Below are 18,636 nucleotides of genomic sequence, written 5' to 3'. Positions count from 1 at the left end.
TATTATTATTATTATTATAAACAAATGAACCAAATGTTACATTATGGCATTCTAAATACTCATTGGAAATCATTATTTTTATTTTTTTTGACTTGCAATATTTTTTTTTATATTATTATTATTATCATTAACGTTAAACAGACTGACTGACTGATTATATATTCAACCCATATCCATTATTAATTTTTATAAAACGAAAGGAGCTATATAATTTGGTTATGGGCCGTAACAGTCCTGCATGGGATTCTACACACCGGCATACCTAAAACACTGCAATAATGGTTGAGAAGCAAGCTCATTCATACATACTCTAAAAGTATGCAATTTCGGACACACACATGATCTTAAAATGAAGGAGAGACCCAAGCCCTGTCTATGCACCCTATAAGTGCAACATACAACATCACAGAACACTTGAGCAAACAAATAGCAACACACTGGCAACCAGCCAAAACACACCAAAAATCTATTACCTATAAGGCATGAACTTCCAATCTGAAACCATTAGTACTTACAGTATGAGACTAATTCAACAGATGTACAATTGTAAAAAGTGAACAGTTGGATCAACTTAAAAAAATTACTTCAATTGATAACACCTAAAGAAATTAAGTTTTCTCAACTTAAATTATTGTGAAAAACGTGATAATTTAAGTTGAGTAAACTTAATTTTTTTAGGTGTTACCAATTGAAGTAATTTTTTTAAGTTGATCCAACTATTCACTTTTTACAGTGAAGGTGTGTTGAGAACGTGTGTCTCCGGCTTCAGATTATGACACCAGTGTGTGTTTGCAGATAATCTCAGTCTCTGCTGTAATCTGATTACTGGACTCTATTTTAAGAGGATCTCAGTGTGTGGTATATCTAATACAGATGTCATACAGTGGCAAATACTGTACGCTTCACTATCTTCCTCTTTAAATCATCGTTCTCACTCTGTAGGGTCCAGCATCGCTGAGAAAGATTGCAAAACGCACATCAGAACAATGAGAGAGGAGGAGTAAAGAGGATATGAATAAAGCTTCGATGATTGACAATCTAATGGATTCTATTAGCTGAGAAAATGGAGAGAAAGGGAGTGTGGATATAGAATATTGATTTGAACAGTGCAGCTGTTCCAGGAGGAGCACACAAAAGCAGACGGGGGGAGGAGGGAAGGAAGTACAGTGACCTTCCTATTGTTCACCTTTTGAGCGTCATCGCTCCGTTTTATTGTGAGTCCAAGTCTTTGGAGATACTGTCACGCCGATGGCAGCTTGCAACAAAGACAAGTTCAAGGATTTTAGGCTGTTTATAGAATTTTAAGAGTTTATGTCACAACCCAAATGCGGTCAGGAACTAAGCATAAACCAACAGACAAAAATAATTGCTATTTATTGTGTTTTATTTTTTATATTTTAGGCATGCAGTTTCTTGAAAAATGTCTAATATTCGAGGCATAAAAAAAAGGTTTGAAAGACGTGAAATTGTTAAAAGCGCTATATAAATGAAGATGACTTGACTTGACTTGAAAGTTAAAATAGTGCATTATTCACTTCAGTTTACATGAAAGAATAAAAGAGCACAGACAAGTGGGAAAATATAGCGTTAGCCAATCAGTCTTGATCGGTTGTTGGTTTTTATCAACTAGCTTGTCAAATGTGTTTAAAGCATTACTGCAAGTTAGGGCTGGGTGATATGACACTACATACTGTATCACAGGGATGATATAAAGTGTGAATTGATGGAACTTTTTCTAAATCATTTACATATGGGCCTATTTGTGGGGTAAGCAAATATCCGTGCAGCTTTTAGTGGGCAGGAATTATTGGAACGTTGGAGTGGAAAAAGAAGCACTGATAAATGATACACCACAAACATCTTCAGCTTTTAGTTTTATTGTACATAAAAAATATTAATAAAAAAAGGGGTAAATAGTGTCAAATGAATCTAAATTAATTCTATTAACTACATACAATTGCTTAAAAAGCATGGGACTACCTGCAAAAAAAAAAAAAAAAAAAAAAGAAATTGAGATTTTGGTCATATCGCACATCTATATTCTTTGCTAGATAGCAGAAAAGATGCCCACAGTTTTACATACAGTATGATTTTTATAATAGTGTTCACCACAAGTAATAGACTGCATTGTAACCAGAAATAAATGGCAGCTATTTTGCATACGTTTATTTGTAATTGCCAGAAAGAAAGAAAGAAAGAAAGAAAGAAAGAAAGAAAGAAAGAAAGAAAGAAAGAAAGAAAGAAAGAAAGAAAGAAAGAAAGAAAGAAAGAAAGAAAGAAAGAAATAAAGAAAGAAAGAAAGAGATGTGGTTAGGAATGAAAAGTCAGTAGACCTACAGTATGTAGTTTCTTCATTCACTGTGACCTATCCCTGCACTGGATGGCCAATTTCACATGTATTTTGTGTATTTTCAAAATACAAAATACTGTATTTGTATTTAAATACATTTTTCCACACAGTATTTTGTATTTGTATTTTAAATACATTTCCATGTATTTATGCCCATCTCTGCATACACTACCGCTCAGTGAGATAAAAAAAAAAAAAGTAGTTTTATTTGACATGAAATTGACATTTGAAGGTGTTATAAAAGATTTCTATATTCTATATTCTTTTGAACTTTCTATTTATCAAAGAATCCTGAAAAAAAAATTATCATGGTTTCCACAAAAATATTATGCAGCACAACTGTTTTCAATAATAATAAATTAATTAAATAATAAGAGATAATAATAATAATAATAATAATAATAATAATAATAATAAGACATCAAATCAGCATATTAGAATGATTTCTGAAGGGTCATGTGACTCTGAAGACTGGAGTAATGATGCTGAAAATTCAGCTTTGCCACTGCAGGAATAAAGTACATTTTTAAATTTAATAAATATAGAAAACAATTATTTTTTTTTTCCGCAATATTACTTTTTTTTACTGTGTTTTGATCAAATAAACACAGCCTTGGTGAGACTTCTTTCAAAAACATTTTTAAAAAATCTTACAGACACCAGACTTTTGAACGATAGAGTGTAAAACAATGCTGTCGGACTGCAGCCATGCAAAAAAACAGGTTTTGTAAAAAATAATGTTATGATTATGACAATTACAATGATATGAATGAGTTTTCCAAACTGATTTGTATTTAGAAAGAACTGTGTGTGTGTGTGTGTGTGTGTGTGTGTGTGTGTGTGTGTGTGTGTGTGTGTGTGTGTGTGTCAGTGCCCAGTATTTGGCTTGTTTATGTTAATCCCTTTATCCTGATTAGATTAGGATGACTGAATAACACTGTTTTTTTTTTTTTTTAAACAACTTTTAAGCAACAGTGGAGTAGCGTGTCTGATTAAAGCACACACTCTCAGGGTGAAGTCGATCCAGAAAATAGAACAAAACAAAAACAACTACGAAACTGTGTTTTTTTTTTAAGTCATGAAAAAAAGGTATTTATGTTTTCACCCTATACCTTTAATACATCAGATTTTTTTTAACATCAGCAATTGCAGCAACATGATATTGTTAACATTTCTAGTGTTTTATAAACTTTTCCGCATCAAACCTCTACTAAGTTTAGCATCAACAAAATATTATTATTATTTTTGGGGGAAATTCATCATCTTTAAAATTTAACAAAAAGGGATAGAGATTAAATATACTCCAATGTCTCTAATATTTTTATAATTATGCTACCGTTCCAGTTTGTGGTGGGAAAGATTTTTTTGGGAAGTCTCTTATGCTCACCAAGGCTGCTTTTATTGGATCATAAAAAAATTATATTGTGAAATATTATTACAATTTAAATTTTCTATTTAAATGTATATAAAAATGTAATTTATTCCTGTGAGGGCAAAGCTCAATTTTCAGCATCATTACTCCAGTCTTCAGAGTCACATGATCCTTCAGAAATCATTCTAATATGCGGATTTGATGCTCAAGAAAACAGTTATGCCGCTTAATATTTTTGCTGAAACCGTGATACTTTTTTTTTGGTCAGGATTCTTTGATTAATAGCAAGTTAAAAAGAACAGAATTTACTTGAAATAGAAATATTTTGTAACATTATACTGTGAAAGCCTTTATTGTCACCTTTAATCAATTTAATGCATCCTCGCAGAGTAATTTTTTTTATTATTATTATTTTTTTATATATGTATGAATTCATTTGTATATGTATTAATTTACTTACTCAAGTCAAAAAATGGTCAAAGGCCTAATTTAAATATGAATGATATAAGATAATAAATGCAAATGTACATTCTGCTCAGGCCAGATCCTATTATTTTATAGATCCTATTATTTTATATTTTATTCTATTATTTATGCTTGCCTGCTCATCTGGCATGTTAAATATTCATGAGCAACGCAATACAGATCCAGAACGGTGCAATATATCACTTTAAAATGAACATGAGAGTGATATCATCACAGCTGACCAATCAAAAAGCAGAAGCTCTCAGCGTTTAGTCATCTTGCTATTAGAGGGCCGGATGGTCACATCTGTGACTCACTCGCCGCTACTCTGATGGATCACCGGAAAGCATTAACTCTTTTATTTTTATGTTGTTTGAGGCAGGTGTGAGAGGCCATCCGTTACGTTATATATCTTTTAGCAACGTTTGGATATTCCTAGCTTCCAAAGTGCAGCTCAGAGCAGTGAACCGAAAGCAAACGGTTTAATCATTGTTTAAAAAGCCTGCTGATTTTCAGTCGGCCCGGAGAGCTGAAGCAGCGGTGTGTGTTATAATGCGGATAATAAACTTAGGAAGCAGGGACTGCGTGTTTAAAGCATGGAGTGTCTCCATGAATCAATATGGCTGAACTGGCCAATCTCAGTTTCCATGGCAACGGCCTGACGTCCCCTAAGGGCTGCAGTGGGGGCGAGCAGTCTCTCTCTCTCTCTCTCTCTCTCTCTCTCTCTCTCTCTCTCTCTCTCTCTCTCTCTCTCTCTCTCTCTCTCTCTCTCTCTCTCTCTCTCTCTCTCTCATGCGGGACAGCAGCACCAGCATGGCACAATAACCTACTTCACTCACTGGAACGGGGAACCACAAGGATATTTCTGTGCTTTTGATGCCATGCCAATATACAAACAGTATATATATATATATATATATATATATATATATATATATATATATATATATATATATATATCTCTGAGAGGAGATGGATTAAAAATATCCAGATTTCCTACAAGCTGATTTTTAACATAATGCTGTGAATTCCCCCATGAGCTGCATTTATTTTCTTGAATTCTGAAATATGTAATTGAATGTTGTATGAGTCTGACACAAATAGTCTCATTCGATGCCACTAATTAGCTGGTAATTCCTACGCAAAGACATTACCATAACCTTAAAATAAAAAGTAATAAAATTAAATTATTAAATGATTGAATCTGCTTTTTGCACCAGATTCAGTGGAATGGAGCCTTATGCATTAAGCCTGTACTGTAAAACACAAACGGCAAATAATAATTTACTATAATTATTATTATATTATATTATATAAAAACATTATTGATATTTAATGTATCCATATATTAATATAATATATTATTAATAAATAAAGATTATATTTAGATTATGTCATATTAGTCATACTGAACAATATAATTAATTTGCTTATATATATATATATATATATATATATATATATACATATTAATGTTGGTACTTTAGGCAGGTAATGCAGTGCCAAATTTTAAATATGTAAATATATAATATAATATTTAATAATATTATTATAAGTATAATATTTCAATTTCAATCTAAATGTACAAACAAATATGTGTTAAAAAATATATTTTTCTTTATTTACTTATTTTCTTTATTTTCTTCATTTATTTTCAAGTTTTGCACATAATATTTTTGGTAATACAGATAATACAGGTGCCAGACGTTACTAAGCCGGTAGTTCCTATGCAAAGACATTGTCATAACCTCAAAAAAAATTAAGTCTTACATTATACAACTAATAAAACAAACAAATACAATTAAAAATCATTTTGTCACTTTGCTGCCCTAAAAGCTGTGCTCTGAATGACGTGTGATAACGTGCCATTCAATGGTAAAATAAAAAAAAAGAGGTCTAAGATCAAGCTTGATTTCTATCACTATCCATCAGGAAACACCCACAAACCTCACCTCAAGGTTTCCCAATCCCAGAATTCATGTATCGGCCCTGAATCACCGGCGGAGAGCTCAACCACAGCTGTCACACACCCCTATCCTCCTCAGCAGAGGATAACACACTCACCAACATGAGTGAGGACACAGTCCACCCTCTGCTGAAGCTCCAGTAGAGACATCTCCTCGTCCTCCTCCAGCCGGCAGAGCATCTCAGGGTGTATATCTCTCCTCCTCTCCTCTCCTCTCCTCTCCTCTCCTCTCCTCTCCTCTCCTCTCCTCTCCTCTCCTCTCCTCTCCTCTCCTCTCCTCTCTCACAAAGCCAGCGGCCGCTCCCAGCCCTGGATGGAGATCTCCGATGGAAGACACCAGAGAGATGAATCCAGCTCTTTTGTCCTACAGTGTGGAGTCGTGGAGGGGCTTTTGTGATGTTAATCATTCATTCTGAATCTCTGCGCCGGAGTGATCCCGGCTGGACTCTTCAAAGCGGCTCTCCGGCTTCTATCCTGAAGACTGTGTGTCAGGCACCAGGAAGAGGATCGGAGGGAGGCTATACCTGCCTTCAGAGAGACACACGGAGATCCGCTCACACAAAACATGGAACAATGGATTCAGTGGAGTGGAGCCTTATGCATGCAGCTGTCATGGTCATACGGCACCTCTTATCAAATGTAACTATTATTATAATATATATTATATTATTAATATTTAACTTATTTATGTATTCATAAATGCATAACATAAAATGTATTATTATTATTACAGCCTGTCAAACAACATCTCTAATTTTTTTAAATATTATTCTACATTATATTATATTACATTATACTATTCATTTTCATATTTAACATATTTATATATTAATAGAACATATTCATAGATGCATAAAATAATAATTATTAGTACTACTACTACATGCAGCCTGTCAAACAGCATATCTTGTAAAATGTTTAAAAAAATTAAATCTAATATTACTCTACACTATATTATATTACATTAATAACTGTTTATATTTAACTTATTTATATATATTAATAGAACACATTATTCATAAATGCATAAAATAAAATGTATTATTATTACTACTAATACATGCAGCCTGTCTGTATATATATATATATATATATATATATATATATATATATATATATATATATATATATATATATATATATAATTCTACATTATATTAGGCTATATTATATTATTGAAGTATTAATTGAATACATTCATAACTGAGTAAAGCAATATGTAGCATGTAATTATCATACTGAACAATGTAATTGATTTCCATTCATTTTTAAATAGTATTTGTGTTGCATTGGGCAGGTGATTAATTGTAAATATGTAAATATTTGACTTCTAAACACTTCTGTGTAAATCTGCACCACACAAATGCATTAAATTATTATTATTTTAAAACATAATTAAATATATGGAATGTCATAAATTCCATTTATCAAACCATATCTAAACATCATAAATAACATTCTGTACAATTGTTAAATTCCCCATTCAATTCCCCATTTTTATTTTTCATTTATTGACTTACATTTTGTGGAGGAGCTGCATCCACACATGGCTGAGCTGGGCTCTTTCCCACATTTTGATGTGAGCTGAAGGGCTGTTATCATCTTACTTGACATTGCCCATGGGAGCCAGATCCTCTCCTTGGAAACGCTCAGTGATGGGACGCCATCTGTGCCCGTGCCATAACATGTAAACTTATTGTGCATGTTTCACTCAAAATATTCGGTATATATTTATTTATACCAAAATAACGACATAAAACAAGACTGTTGGAAATGGAAAGGCTAGCTAAAGTAAATGTCCAGATAATTGCATAGAGGAAATGTAATAGCATTATTTAGAGCATAATAAATATCGAACTACTGCTGTTTGACCGGCAGGTGGCGCTGCAGGTCCTGTAACAAACCACAGCAATGCATGAAACCTGAACTGCGGCGCCTCCAGCTGGACACACGAGTATGACTGTGACATTCATGAATCATGTAGCAGACACGCTTTGGTACTAAAATTATTTTTGAGCAATCAATATCGCTATGGCCGATCGACTCAAATACTGCATATTATGATCAAATAAGACAAATAAGGCCTAATCCTGGCTTATTCTAAGCCCTGTCAGCGAAACCATTGAGTTCAACCAGATCATATTTGAATCAATCTACACACTAAATGCTCTTTTGCAGCGTTATGAATTTATACCATACCAATTGGAGTCCCGATAAATTAGCCAAGTTGAGACGAGCAAACAGCTATTGCTTGTAAACTTATGAATAAAAATTAAAAAAACACTCCATCCTCTCTGCAGATCTAACCCACAGAAAAGAGCTGCATTGCATTTTATATCTCTTAGCAGTCAATTTATATAAATGTATACTTTAAAAGGACGCTCTAACTTGTTTGAGATGTTTAGTATAAACCGATAAAAGAAAGAAAGGAGGGAAACGCTGCTCAGCCATATGGCGTCCATTTGTAGGCCATCTAAGATTCCCTCGAGATTTCACGAGAATATCGGTTTAAATTTTATGAGTAAAATAAAGTCTGTGATTTAGCAATTACTATAGCTTTGTTCTCACGATCATACCTTAAATGTGAATTTTGAAGTCACTGTTTTTAATAAAATGTTTGTATCACTGATGTGTCAGGCAGGTAAACTTGATCGCTAGCAACTTCTTTGCTACTTCATTCATTCATTTAAGCCTAAATTTCACGATTGAGGTGTGATTGTGTGTAATGTTGTAAAACAAAACGTTAAAGTCTTTTCATAAACTGACACAGAAACTCGAAACTAACCTTTTTAAAAGGAAACCAGAGCTTAAAATATCTTTCAGGTTTTAGAACTACATTGAACAGCTTTTTTGAACACAGGCCTATTAGCTACACTCCCCAAAGGCAAAATACAAAACAACTTAAGTTTATTTACTCTGACCTTTTAGTATTTAACTTGTTTGAATGCACCTGAGTGCTTCAGTTTTCTTTAAACCCACTGTAAATGTTTATCTTTGAGAGATTTGATTAGAAGTGGCTGAATTGCGAATGTAAGCTACTGCCAGCCTGCATGATTTTTTTTTTTTTTATAGCTGTCCTTTTAATACAATTCTTTTTTTGACAGAAACTTTCCTTAACAAGCCTTTATCTGTCCGAGTTCTCTTGCGCTGTCAATTACTTATGATAGTTTGATAATCTCCATTCAGTTTTCACACAATATTAGTTGTTTTTTTTATGCCTGTTGCATTGCATTACATTGCACAATTTCATGCTTTTCATCTTCAGAAAGTTCTTTCTTCCTCCCCATATTGCATGAGAACTGTGATTTGCTTAATAATGTGGAACAACCTCTTTAAGTAGGGTTTCCATTTACCTAAGTTGACCTGGCAAACTATTTAAAGTCCCCCTATAGTCAATAATTGTATCCCTTAAAACTCACCTTTGATCACCAAACCGACATTGGCCTATTTAAAAGTTTTTTCCTTGAAAAAAATAATTCATGCCTAAAAATAGCTTGAATGTAACCCTACGCCCTTGCCTCATATATGCGGTTCTATGAATATGCAAATTATCCCCGCCTCCACTCACTCACACCAGCTCAGAGATCCACTTGTTGATGATCACACTTTGACATGATTGGTTACAAGGTAGTTTGTGACATCAGAAACACCAGCAATGGTGTTGACTTATGAATTTGCACATGGTTTGTCTTAAAGCATATTAAAAACACCACATCTAACATCAGCTAACTATTTCTAGCCTCTCTGAAAATCTCCTACCCTACCTTATACGTGTGTTCGACTTCATGTGCAGCGACTCGAAAGCAACGTATAAGCACTAAGCTTCCTAGCATGTTTTTTCATGTTGCTAGCAAGTTTATCATATTGTTAACATGTCATAGCATGTGTCTAACATTATTTTGCAAGCATGTTCATAGATTAGCATGTTGCTAGCATGAATTAGCATGTTACTAGCATGTCTTACCAATTGCTATGTTTTAGCATATTGCTAGCATGTTTTAACACATTGCTAGTATGTTTTAGTATAATGCTAGCATATTTTAGCACATTGCTAACATGTTTTTACATGCTGCTAGCAAGAATTAGCACGTTGTTACAGACATCCCACCTCTCCCGGAAGTTCCAGGAGTCTCCCGCATATTGATAAGCTCCCTGACTCCCTCAATTTATTTTTGCTAACTAAGCTAGTTGCTAGGCTTTGCTAGTGGTAGATATGGTAATGAAGCTAAAATACTCTAATAGAGTTATTACGGTATATAAAAGTTTTGACCACCTCATTGTAAGTCTATGATTGTCCATTTAACGAAAACCATACATCCAATCCGAAAAGATATACTGTAGCAACCCGAGTTGAAGCTTTAAAGCTCTGGAGGATATACTGACAAAAGAAGTGTCTTACAAGAAGAAGCTTAAATATAGAATTTCAGTATGTTATCTTTGTCATGTCAACATAAATACAAACCATTACAAAAACACACTTTCGAGTCAGTTTATTTGCAGTTACATTTATTCTGATGAAAATTTCTCACAGTTGTAACGATATATGTTCATTTGAATGAATAATTTAACAAACAACAGTGGCTGTTTTCAGGAAGAAATGCTTATTTTACAGTGGAATCAACAGAACTTTGTCCTGCCGACATGTGCATGACAGATGTGCGTGTCGTGGTTTCGTCAACCAACCTAAAAAATGGCAAAACATTGTAATAACACTGACAGTAACATGAAAACATTAATTTCCCCCCACTCTATACATATTTAAATCTATCCACACATTAAATAACTTTTGTTATTTAAAATGATACACATTGACAAAATACAGAATCACATGTACATGTGTTGATGATTAATGTTAGATTCGTCTCTGGTTTGTACATGGTATAATGCCCCTCTTAATAAAAGGAATATTATTGCATTTCTTGTATGATTTTTGTATTATCGGCAGTAATAGTATAATTCGTTCGTTCGAGCGATGAGGTCTCTTTTCTCGGTTTGTAAATGAGTCTTGTAGAGGAGTCAGATGCCCTGTCACTCAGAAACATTGTGAAAACAACACTATACAGTTATATTATTTGCAACGTTTTAACAAAATATATGTTTACTATTATTTGCATGGTTGAGTGCTACACAAAATGAGAAAGCTTCGTAATAACAGTTTTCAAAAATAAAATAAAAAACAGTCAGTACAACCAATGAATTTATGAATATGGATGTGTTTCATATCAAGAAGTTCAAGAGAAAATGTTAAAACGAGCACAGAGCACTCGGACTGTACGTTTGTGTTTTTTGGGAAATATTACAATAAAATTCACAAAATGGGAAAACTTCATAAAAGTACTTAAAAAAATATTGGTCACTGTTCGTAAGTAGCAAATGTTAACATCAAGTATCTTATTTAGTGGTGTGGAGAACATTTTGACGTAATCGCACAGACATTGAAAAAGCTGACAGAACTGCATTTGCATCTTCCGTCAGAAATTGCTTCCTCCTGTTATGATATTTGAACTATGCCCACAAATGAATATTTATCATTTATGCATAATAAAAAAAGAATGAATTTTATACAATAAACATATTCAGGCTATAAGACAAGGATTTCAATAGGAACTACAGTCAAAAAAAATATAAAACATACAAAATACACTCTACCTGGTTGAAAACAAAAGTAACCTATTATAGTTTTTACATTTCTATAGGTGAAAACTACAATTGGACCGTTAAACACAACCCAACAATCGTCCTTGTGGGCGGCATCTCCACACACACCCCCACACATACCCACCCACCCACCAACACACACACACACACACACACACACACACACACACACACACACACACACACACACACACACACACACACACACACACACACACGCACACACATAAAAAATATGTCAATATAACAAGGTGCCTTAGCACATACTGGCACACACAGACCTACAGAACAGAAGCATTTAGTGGTGCTTGTAGTGTGGCACGATACTGTGTTTTGAAATACAAGAACTCACAAACTCGTCTCTCTATCCAAATCTGTCTCCTTCTCTTCATCACCTCGCTTATGTCCAATGGCACCCACAACTTTTGAGCTGAAGAATAATAGAGAAAGATTTACATCACCATGAGAAAAAAAAAAAAATTGTATTGTCGAAAAACTGACGGGAAACAGCGAGTCACGAGTTTGTTCTGAAACGTGTGTGTACACCAAGTGGCAACCTGCCGGGTCTCTCTCTTCAACACGGAAGTGACTTAAACTGCAATTCATCGACTGGCCGCTAGAGACAGGCTCCTAAAGAGAGTCAATCCCATAGACCCCCATGTTAATATGCCCAACTTTACAGCAGAAAGTTTTGGTCTATACAGCTAATTTTGCCCTTCACGACAACTGTGAGGGGGGTGATTTTTTTTATAACTCGTTCGTTTAAATTATATTAAGCCTTAAAGTTGTGCATAATTAAGGGAGTGGCCACTTGAGTGACAGGTGGATTGCCGCTGCTGTCACTACTAGCCGTTTGTCTGCTGTCTGTTAAGGCTGATTTATAGTTCTGCGTCAGACCTACACCGGAGCCTCTACGCTATAGACTACCTGTTGGTTTTCATTTATACTTCTGCGTCGTTGTCCACGCTGACGCACAATTACACATACAGAAGGAGCATGTGAAACCCGAGGGAGGGGTTCTAGTAGACCAATCACAGCGATTGCATCCGCGTAGAATTGACGCGTTGTTACATTTTTGGAGAGGTGCACGTCAGGGTACGCCGAAGGGTACGCACGCTACACACAGCCTACGACATAGCTACGGCGTGAGTTCGACGCAGAAGTATAAATTGGGCTTTAGCCGTCATGTTACCTCAGCTCATCACGTCACGTCATGGACTGTCGTCGGCCAATGAAATTGTCGTGTGTACACACGTGCTTCAGACACAGGTCATGCTGATGAAGACACAGTGACTCAATCCCCTTCTCAGGCAACCAAAGGTTACCTTCGTAAACTGAGACGTTTTATGTGAATGCCTTTCAGTGTTATTTTTGTATCATTGAGATACTATCATAGTCTTATTGATATTTTGAATTAGATTTTATGTTTATATTTTCCATTTTCATTTTCATTTCAGTAATTTTTTTGTTTTGTCAAGTTAAAAAAAAAGTGTAGTTTTTAAAAAATGTATTTCCATTTTTGTCGTTTTTTTTAGTAAATCAATTTAAACTAAATTAAAATGCGAAATTTTGCATTGGAAATGTTTGTATATTTAAGTTTATTTTATTTTAAAGAACAAAAATGTTTTTATGGTCTTAATTATGGTCTTAATTTTATATTTAATATTATTACCCTGGCTCCTTTATGATAAAAAGTTAAAGTTACATTATTATGATTTATTAGTGCTGTCAAATGATCAAAATAATGAATTATTGTACTAAATATATCATATTAGAATTATTTAATTATAACTATTTATTATTTTTAAATATGTAAATATCAATTCAAATTAAACACTTCTTTTATAATTCATCTGTTGAAGCATTTTTTGGAAAGAAAAATAAAAGTATAATTATTGTGTTGATGACTCTCGCAATGGAGTGTGCATATCTATAAACACTCTAGACTTTTTGTTGAACATCCCACAAAGGATTTATTTATATATAAATAATATTGTATATACAGAATTTACTGAGAAACATTATTGAGTTCTACCAGGGACTGAATATTCAGATTCACACAGGACAGAATGAAACAGAGGTCAAATTAAATATCAGAATTAAAAACAAAAAAAGAGCGTTAAATACATTTTGTTAACTGTATGCGTTAACTTTGACAGTCATTATTTTACATGACTATCTGATCCCAGTGAGTTGACCTATCTGAAATCATGCTTTTCCATGCATTTAACATTCTCAACATATACACACAAACATGCACACAGAGGCTAAAATGCCCAGGAAAAAAGAGCTTGAATCCCTCATGATGCCCGTGTTTTTACAAAGATGCCCTTTGTAAAGCCTGGAATTATTTAATTATCATTATTACACGGCTCTGTGGAATACTTGATTCTGATTGGTCAATAGCCCCAATTTCTCAATAATAACCGCTCAAAACAGATAACGCAGGCTCATCCGGGTTACTGAAGTCAGCAGTGCTACACGCCTGCTAGGAACGGTTTTTCTTCTTGGAACTTTTGTATTTGGTGAGGTAATAAAGCATTAAAACTCAGTTGAATCAATATGTTGTGTACAGTTATTTAATTATGCCATCCAGTATCGTGGACTCGCTCTCTCTTGTTTCATACAAACACAGCTGCTGCCATTTTGTGACTATTGTTTTGTACACTGTTAGATTATGAGATACAAACAGGTACGAATTTAAAACAGTTTAATCTGAAATCAATATATACCTTATTCCCCATATTTTTTTATGTGGTGAAATGCTGTGTAATAAGTGATATGAATGACTGTATACCATATCTCTTAACTCCGTCTAGTTTGAACTTGCCGCTGCAACTCCTCTCACCGCGGAAGCTTTGCGTTTAAAGACCTAATAAAATATTTCAACTCAGATCAATATTTCGTGTCTAATTATTTACTTATGTGGCAAGTACCCGTGTAATAAGCGGGATAATGTACATCCAGCCGTTGGTTCTCTCAAAATACCCCTCTTCAGGCTGATCAAGACTAGCCTTCTCATCACCCTGTCGGGGGTTATTTTGAGAGAACCACCGGCTGGATGTACATTATCCCTTACTTAACCTCTAAAAAGGAAGACACAACGTTTAAAAAAAAAAAATTGAAAAGGTTTGAACATTTAGGAAACAGGAACCATCATACCCACAGCACTAGTGTATATACAGTGATCATGCACAGACGGGTTGGGTTGTGTCTTACCTTTGGAAATCAGCATCTGAGACATTAGGAGAGGGAGCTTATGAGTGACAGGGATGAAAAATTCAGTCATGATATGAGCCTGATATTCACACTTCCATTTTTAAGAGAACAGCATGTTTGAGGAGTTCACTGAACAGATATATTGCTAGATTGCTAATTCCATTTTTTTAGGGGCTCAGACATGACCAAACTCTGCTCTGAGAATGAAAATGTTTCTTATTTGATCTTTAACAGAGTTTTTAAAGGGGTCATGAATTGAGAAATCAAATTTTCCTTGATCTTTTGACATAAGGGGCCCTATCTTACACCTGGCACAATGCAGCGCCAGGCGCGAGTGTTTTTTGCTAGTTTCAGTCCGACGCAGTTATCATTTTCACGTCCTGCGCCATATTGTTTAAATAGCAAATGCATTTGCGCCCATTTGTGCGCTGGTCTGAAAATGAGGTGTGTTCTGGTGCATTGTTGGCGCGATGCTATTTTGAGGCAATAGAAATAGACAGTATTCTTTTGTTATTTAATGAGCGCATTAGTAATGTGCACCTACAGATGGTGGTCAACCAGAATGAGACTTTTACCGCCGCCGTTCCCGCGGCGGCAAAATTGGGATGTGTATTTGCTGCCTTTTACCGCTGAGTGGCGCTGTAATCACAGACTTTGAAAAGTGTCAGTTTATTCTCTTTATGACGTAATCTGCCGCGGCAGTAATTTGAGCTGAGGTCACAGATAAATTCAAGATAAATATTGTGGTTAAACGAATTCAAATTCATTAAATTCAAACAAAGTAGACACACGTTAACATTGTGTGCCCAGTTTTTCTATAATTTAGAAAGGCTATGTCAATAGGTTACTTGTCATTTTCTTCGTGTTATTTTAATGTGTTTGTAGATTTATTAACTGAAACATAACAGTGAAATAACTTAAAATAATTTACCGTGAAATTAAAACATTTTCAGGACTTGCAGCTCCTAACCGATGTAGTCGGTTTAAGCATTCTTTGTTATATTCAGAACTAAATAGCCTTACATGTTACAAACTTTTAAAACAGAGAAAATAGTAGACGTTGGCGATTCTGACGGTAGCTCTGTGGTCAAAGCATTATCAATAGCCTCTCGGAGCTTCAAACGATCTGAGATCGAATCTCAGTGTAGCCGACAGTGTTTATGTTTTTCCGTTCTTGATGCTTGAATATGTATCTGTTTATTAAAGTCAATCATCTTGTTTAATTATCAATTGTACATTACAACATAAATTTGCTACATTCCCGCTGCAAAGACGACACATCTGATGAAGGAAGACTGTCAGCCGATTGCACCAGAAAATGAAGATGATTCGTCTTTAATCTGCTAAATTATTTTTGTGTGTGTGTGTGAATCATTCACGAGATTGAGATGACTGACAGTGATACCCGGCCATATCAACGGAAGACATTTTTCAAAACAGATCGAACAAATCAGAAAAATACTTTCAATACAGTATTGCTTTCAATTAAAAAATAAACAATGAAAATGTAAAATAAAAATAAAATTAATTAAGTTTGAAAACCCATCGCACATTTTAAGATATGAATAAAGTGTCGGGACAGTTTATTTATTTAAACAGGGTTGCATCGATAGAGTTTATTCCCTTTGTGATGCAAAATAAGAAACACAGAATCTTAGGCCTATTCTTGCAACATTTTAAATTTCTATTGTCAAAGAAATTGCAGCTAAATTAAAAAATTAAAACGGTACAAAACGGAAAAAGTTCAAAGCAACATAAATTAAGAACAGGCGTTTTTCTTTGTCTCTCTCGCGATGGATATTTTTTTAGTAAGTTTGGTCTCCCTCACTGCGCGCGGTGGGTCTTTCTCGAAATTAAGCATTTCAGCGTAAAAAAACACCATACAGCTGATAATACTGTATATGTCGCTGTGTGTCATCCACACAAATCACGAAAGAAAAAACTGTAACAAATAGCTTTTGTTCCTTCAAAGATACAACATGCCTTGCTGAATTCACCTTACAATAAAACGAGGTGGGTCGCCAATAAAAGAGCTCTGTATCTGCTAAATTTAAATTGTTTGTGGAAAACCTATACAATCAATAAAACTACAATATATAATTTAATAAGATATAGGGCCTACTGTACATAGGCTATGGACTTTTGGAGATTTTGAGATTAATCCTTAAAAGAATTTTGCCTTTGCCTCATCAGGCTGGCTCCGACACTCTCCATATGAAAGACGGAACATTAACACCTCTGTCCTCCACCCCCACGATAAAGCAAAGTATTGCCTTCTCCAAACCCCCCACAGGCTAGCTGAGTTTGCAAAACAAAACAAAGAGTTTGCCACTCGTCGTGCCAAACAAATTATAAACTTCAATATTTAATTCAAAACAATCTCAAAACGCTTTGTGACATTTTGAAAAGCCGTGGATGCATTACTGCCACTGGAACCATGAACGCAACAGAATACTGGTTCTGATTTTATTGTTTGTCGTTTAAACGTCATATATATGAATTATTATAGGCTACAGAAGTAAAGTCATTGTATAATATTTGTTCCTTAGTGTAAAATGGAAATGCATGGCGATTTTATTTTGTAAATAGGCAAAAAAAAAATGTTTTAGAAGACAAATCTCTCTGCATCAACAATAGACTATAAAATGCATTAATAGGCTAATATAAAAACACCAGTAGTCCAAGTTAGTTCGGGATTCGAACCCGTGTCATCTAAATGATCGTAACGTACGTTCAACCACTATTCACTCGTTGCGATACGGCCTAACGTTCCAGTGTGTGTTCGCTCGCACGAGCGAGAAACGCTCTTCATTCAAATGAACGCGCCGCCGCATTTGTTGAACACTAATTCAACATGCCAGAATAAAACCTGGCTTTAGAACAATGCATAGCGCCACTCGTCGTGGTGTGCCAAAAAATTACAATAATTTAGTTTAATTTATTTCAGTGTTAATGTTTGAGTTAAAAAATCCTCTACAAATTAAATTAACCCAAAGTCGGCTATAAGAGTCCTTTAGGCTACGTAAAAAAGCAAAGGGCTTACAGTCTTAACATTTAGGCTACTTTGCTTAAATTCGATACATTTATTTTCAGTAGGGCCTAATACATTTGTAGGGATGTAATTTCAGTATGCTTTACCAACGCTATGTATTCAATTAAAGTTCCAAGAGGTCTGGTCTCTATATTTCCTTCCCAGCTGACACTTATATGCAAGTGCACAGCAAAAATCACAACTTGTGCTTGCTGCGAACGCAAGTTATTTAAGGTGTCTCAACTGTACACAGTCTACCCTACAGTGTGAATTCGTTACAAGGTTTCATTTAATTACATTAACGTGCAGCAATTTGTACAAATAGAGTCTATAGGCCTACTGTTGTAGACATTAAATAATCTCATTTAGTATCATATTTGTTAAAATATTATAATGTTGTTTTTTCAATCTATGTTGAATATGAAAAGTGAACAGCATGAGTAAGATAGTATGCATTATATCGAGAGATGGATATGGAGTGGGTCAGACATGATTTTGACCACTTCATTAAGTTTTGTTGAGTAGAAACCTTTTTTTAAAGTGAATTTCGTTTTCTATAAATTGTATCTTAATTT

The 18,636-nt window shown here is 34.4% G+C and overlaps 2 protein-coding genes across 7 annotated transcripts in view; both read right to left on the bottom strand.

The window, feature by feature from the left end:
• The window catches only part of mcf2l2 (MCF.2 cell line derived transforming sequence-like 2), an 81,165-nt gene extending 73,378 nt beyond the window's left edge, over positions 1 to 7,787 (bottom strand). Inside the window, exons 1-3 of one of the 2 annotated variants that reach the window (XM_079858192.1) lie at positions 7,674 to 7,787; positions 6,419 to 6,681; positions 6,252 to 6,355 (exon numbers count right to left, since the gene is read on the bottom strand). In XM_079858192.1, coding sequence (XP_079714318.1) covers positions 6,252 to 6,333 — 82 coding nt within the window. In that variant the 5' untranslated portion in view covers positions 6,334 to 6,355; positions 6,419 to 6,681; positions 7,674 to 7,787. Of the gene's footprint in view, positions 1 to 6,251; positions 6,371 to 6,418; positions 6,682 to 7,673 lie in introns of those variants that run through there. The other variant, XM_079858193.1, reaches the window with a different exon arrangement.
• A 2,841-nt stretch (positions 7,788 to 10,628) lies between these two features.
• Positions 10,629 to 18,636, bottom strand: part of slc4a10a (solute carrier family 4 member 10a) — a 52,537-nt gene continuing 44,529 nt past the window's right edge. For 2 of the 5 annotated variants that reach the window (XM_079857017.1, XM_079857018.1), the window contains 2 exons: positions 15,031 to 15,067; positions 10,629 to 12,241 (listed from right to left, as the gene is read on the bottom strand). In XM_079857017.1, the coding sequence (XP_079713143.1) occupies positions 15,055 to 15,067 (13 nt within the window). In that variant the 3' untranslated portion in view covers positions 10,629 to 12,241; positions 15,031 to 15,054. The remainder of the gene's footprint in view (positions 12,242 to 15,030; positions 15,068 to 18,636) is intronic. The other 3 variants (XM_079857015.1, XM_079857016.1, XM_079857014.1) reach the window with 2 other exon arrangements.

This window comes from Squalius cephalus (genome assembly GCF_949319135.1).
Source record: "Squalius cephalus genome assembly, chromosome: 22".
In the NCBI taxonomy this organism is placed as follows: domain Eukaryota; kingdom Metazoa; phylum Chordata; class Actinopteri; order Cypriniformes; family Leuciscidae; genus Squalius; species Squalius cephalus.
The sequence above is the reverse complement of the archived record's forward strand: the minus strand, read 5'-3'. Positions and strand labels throughout refer to the sequence as shown.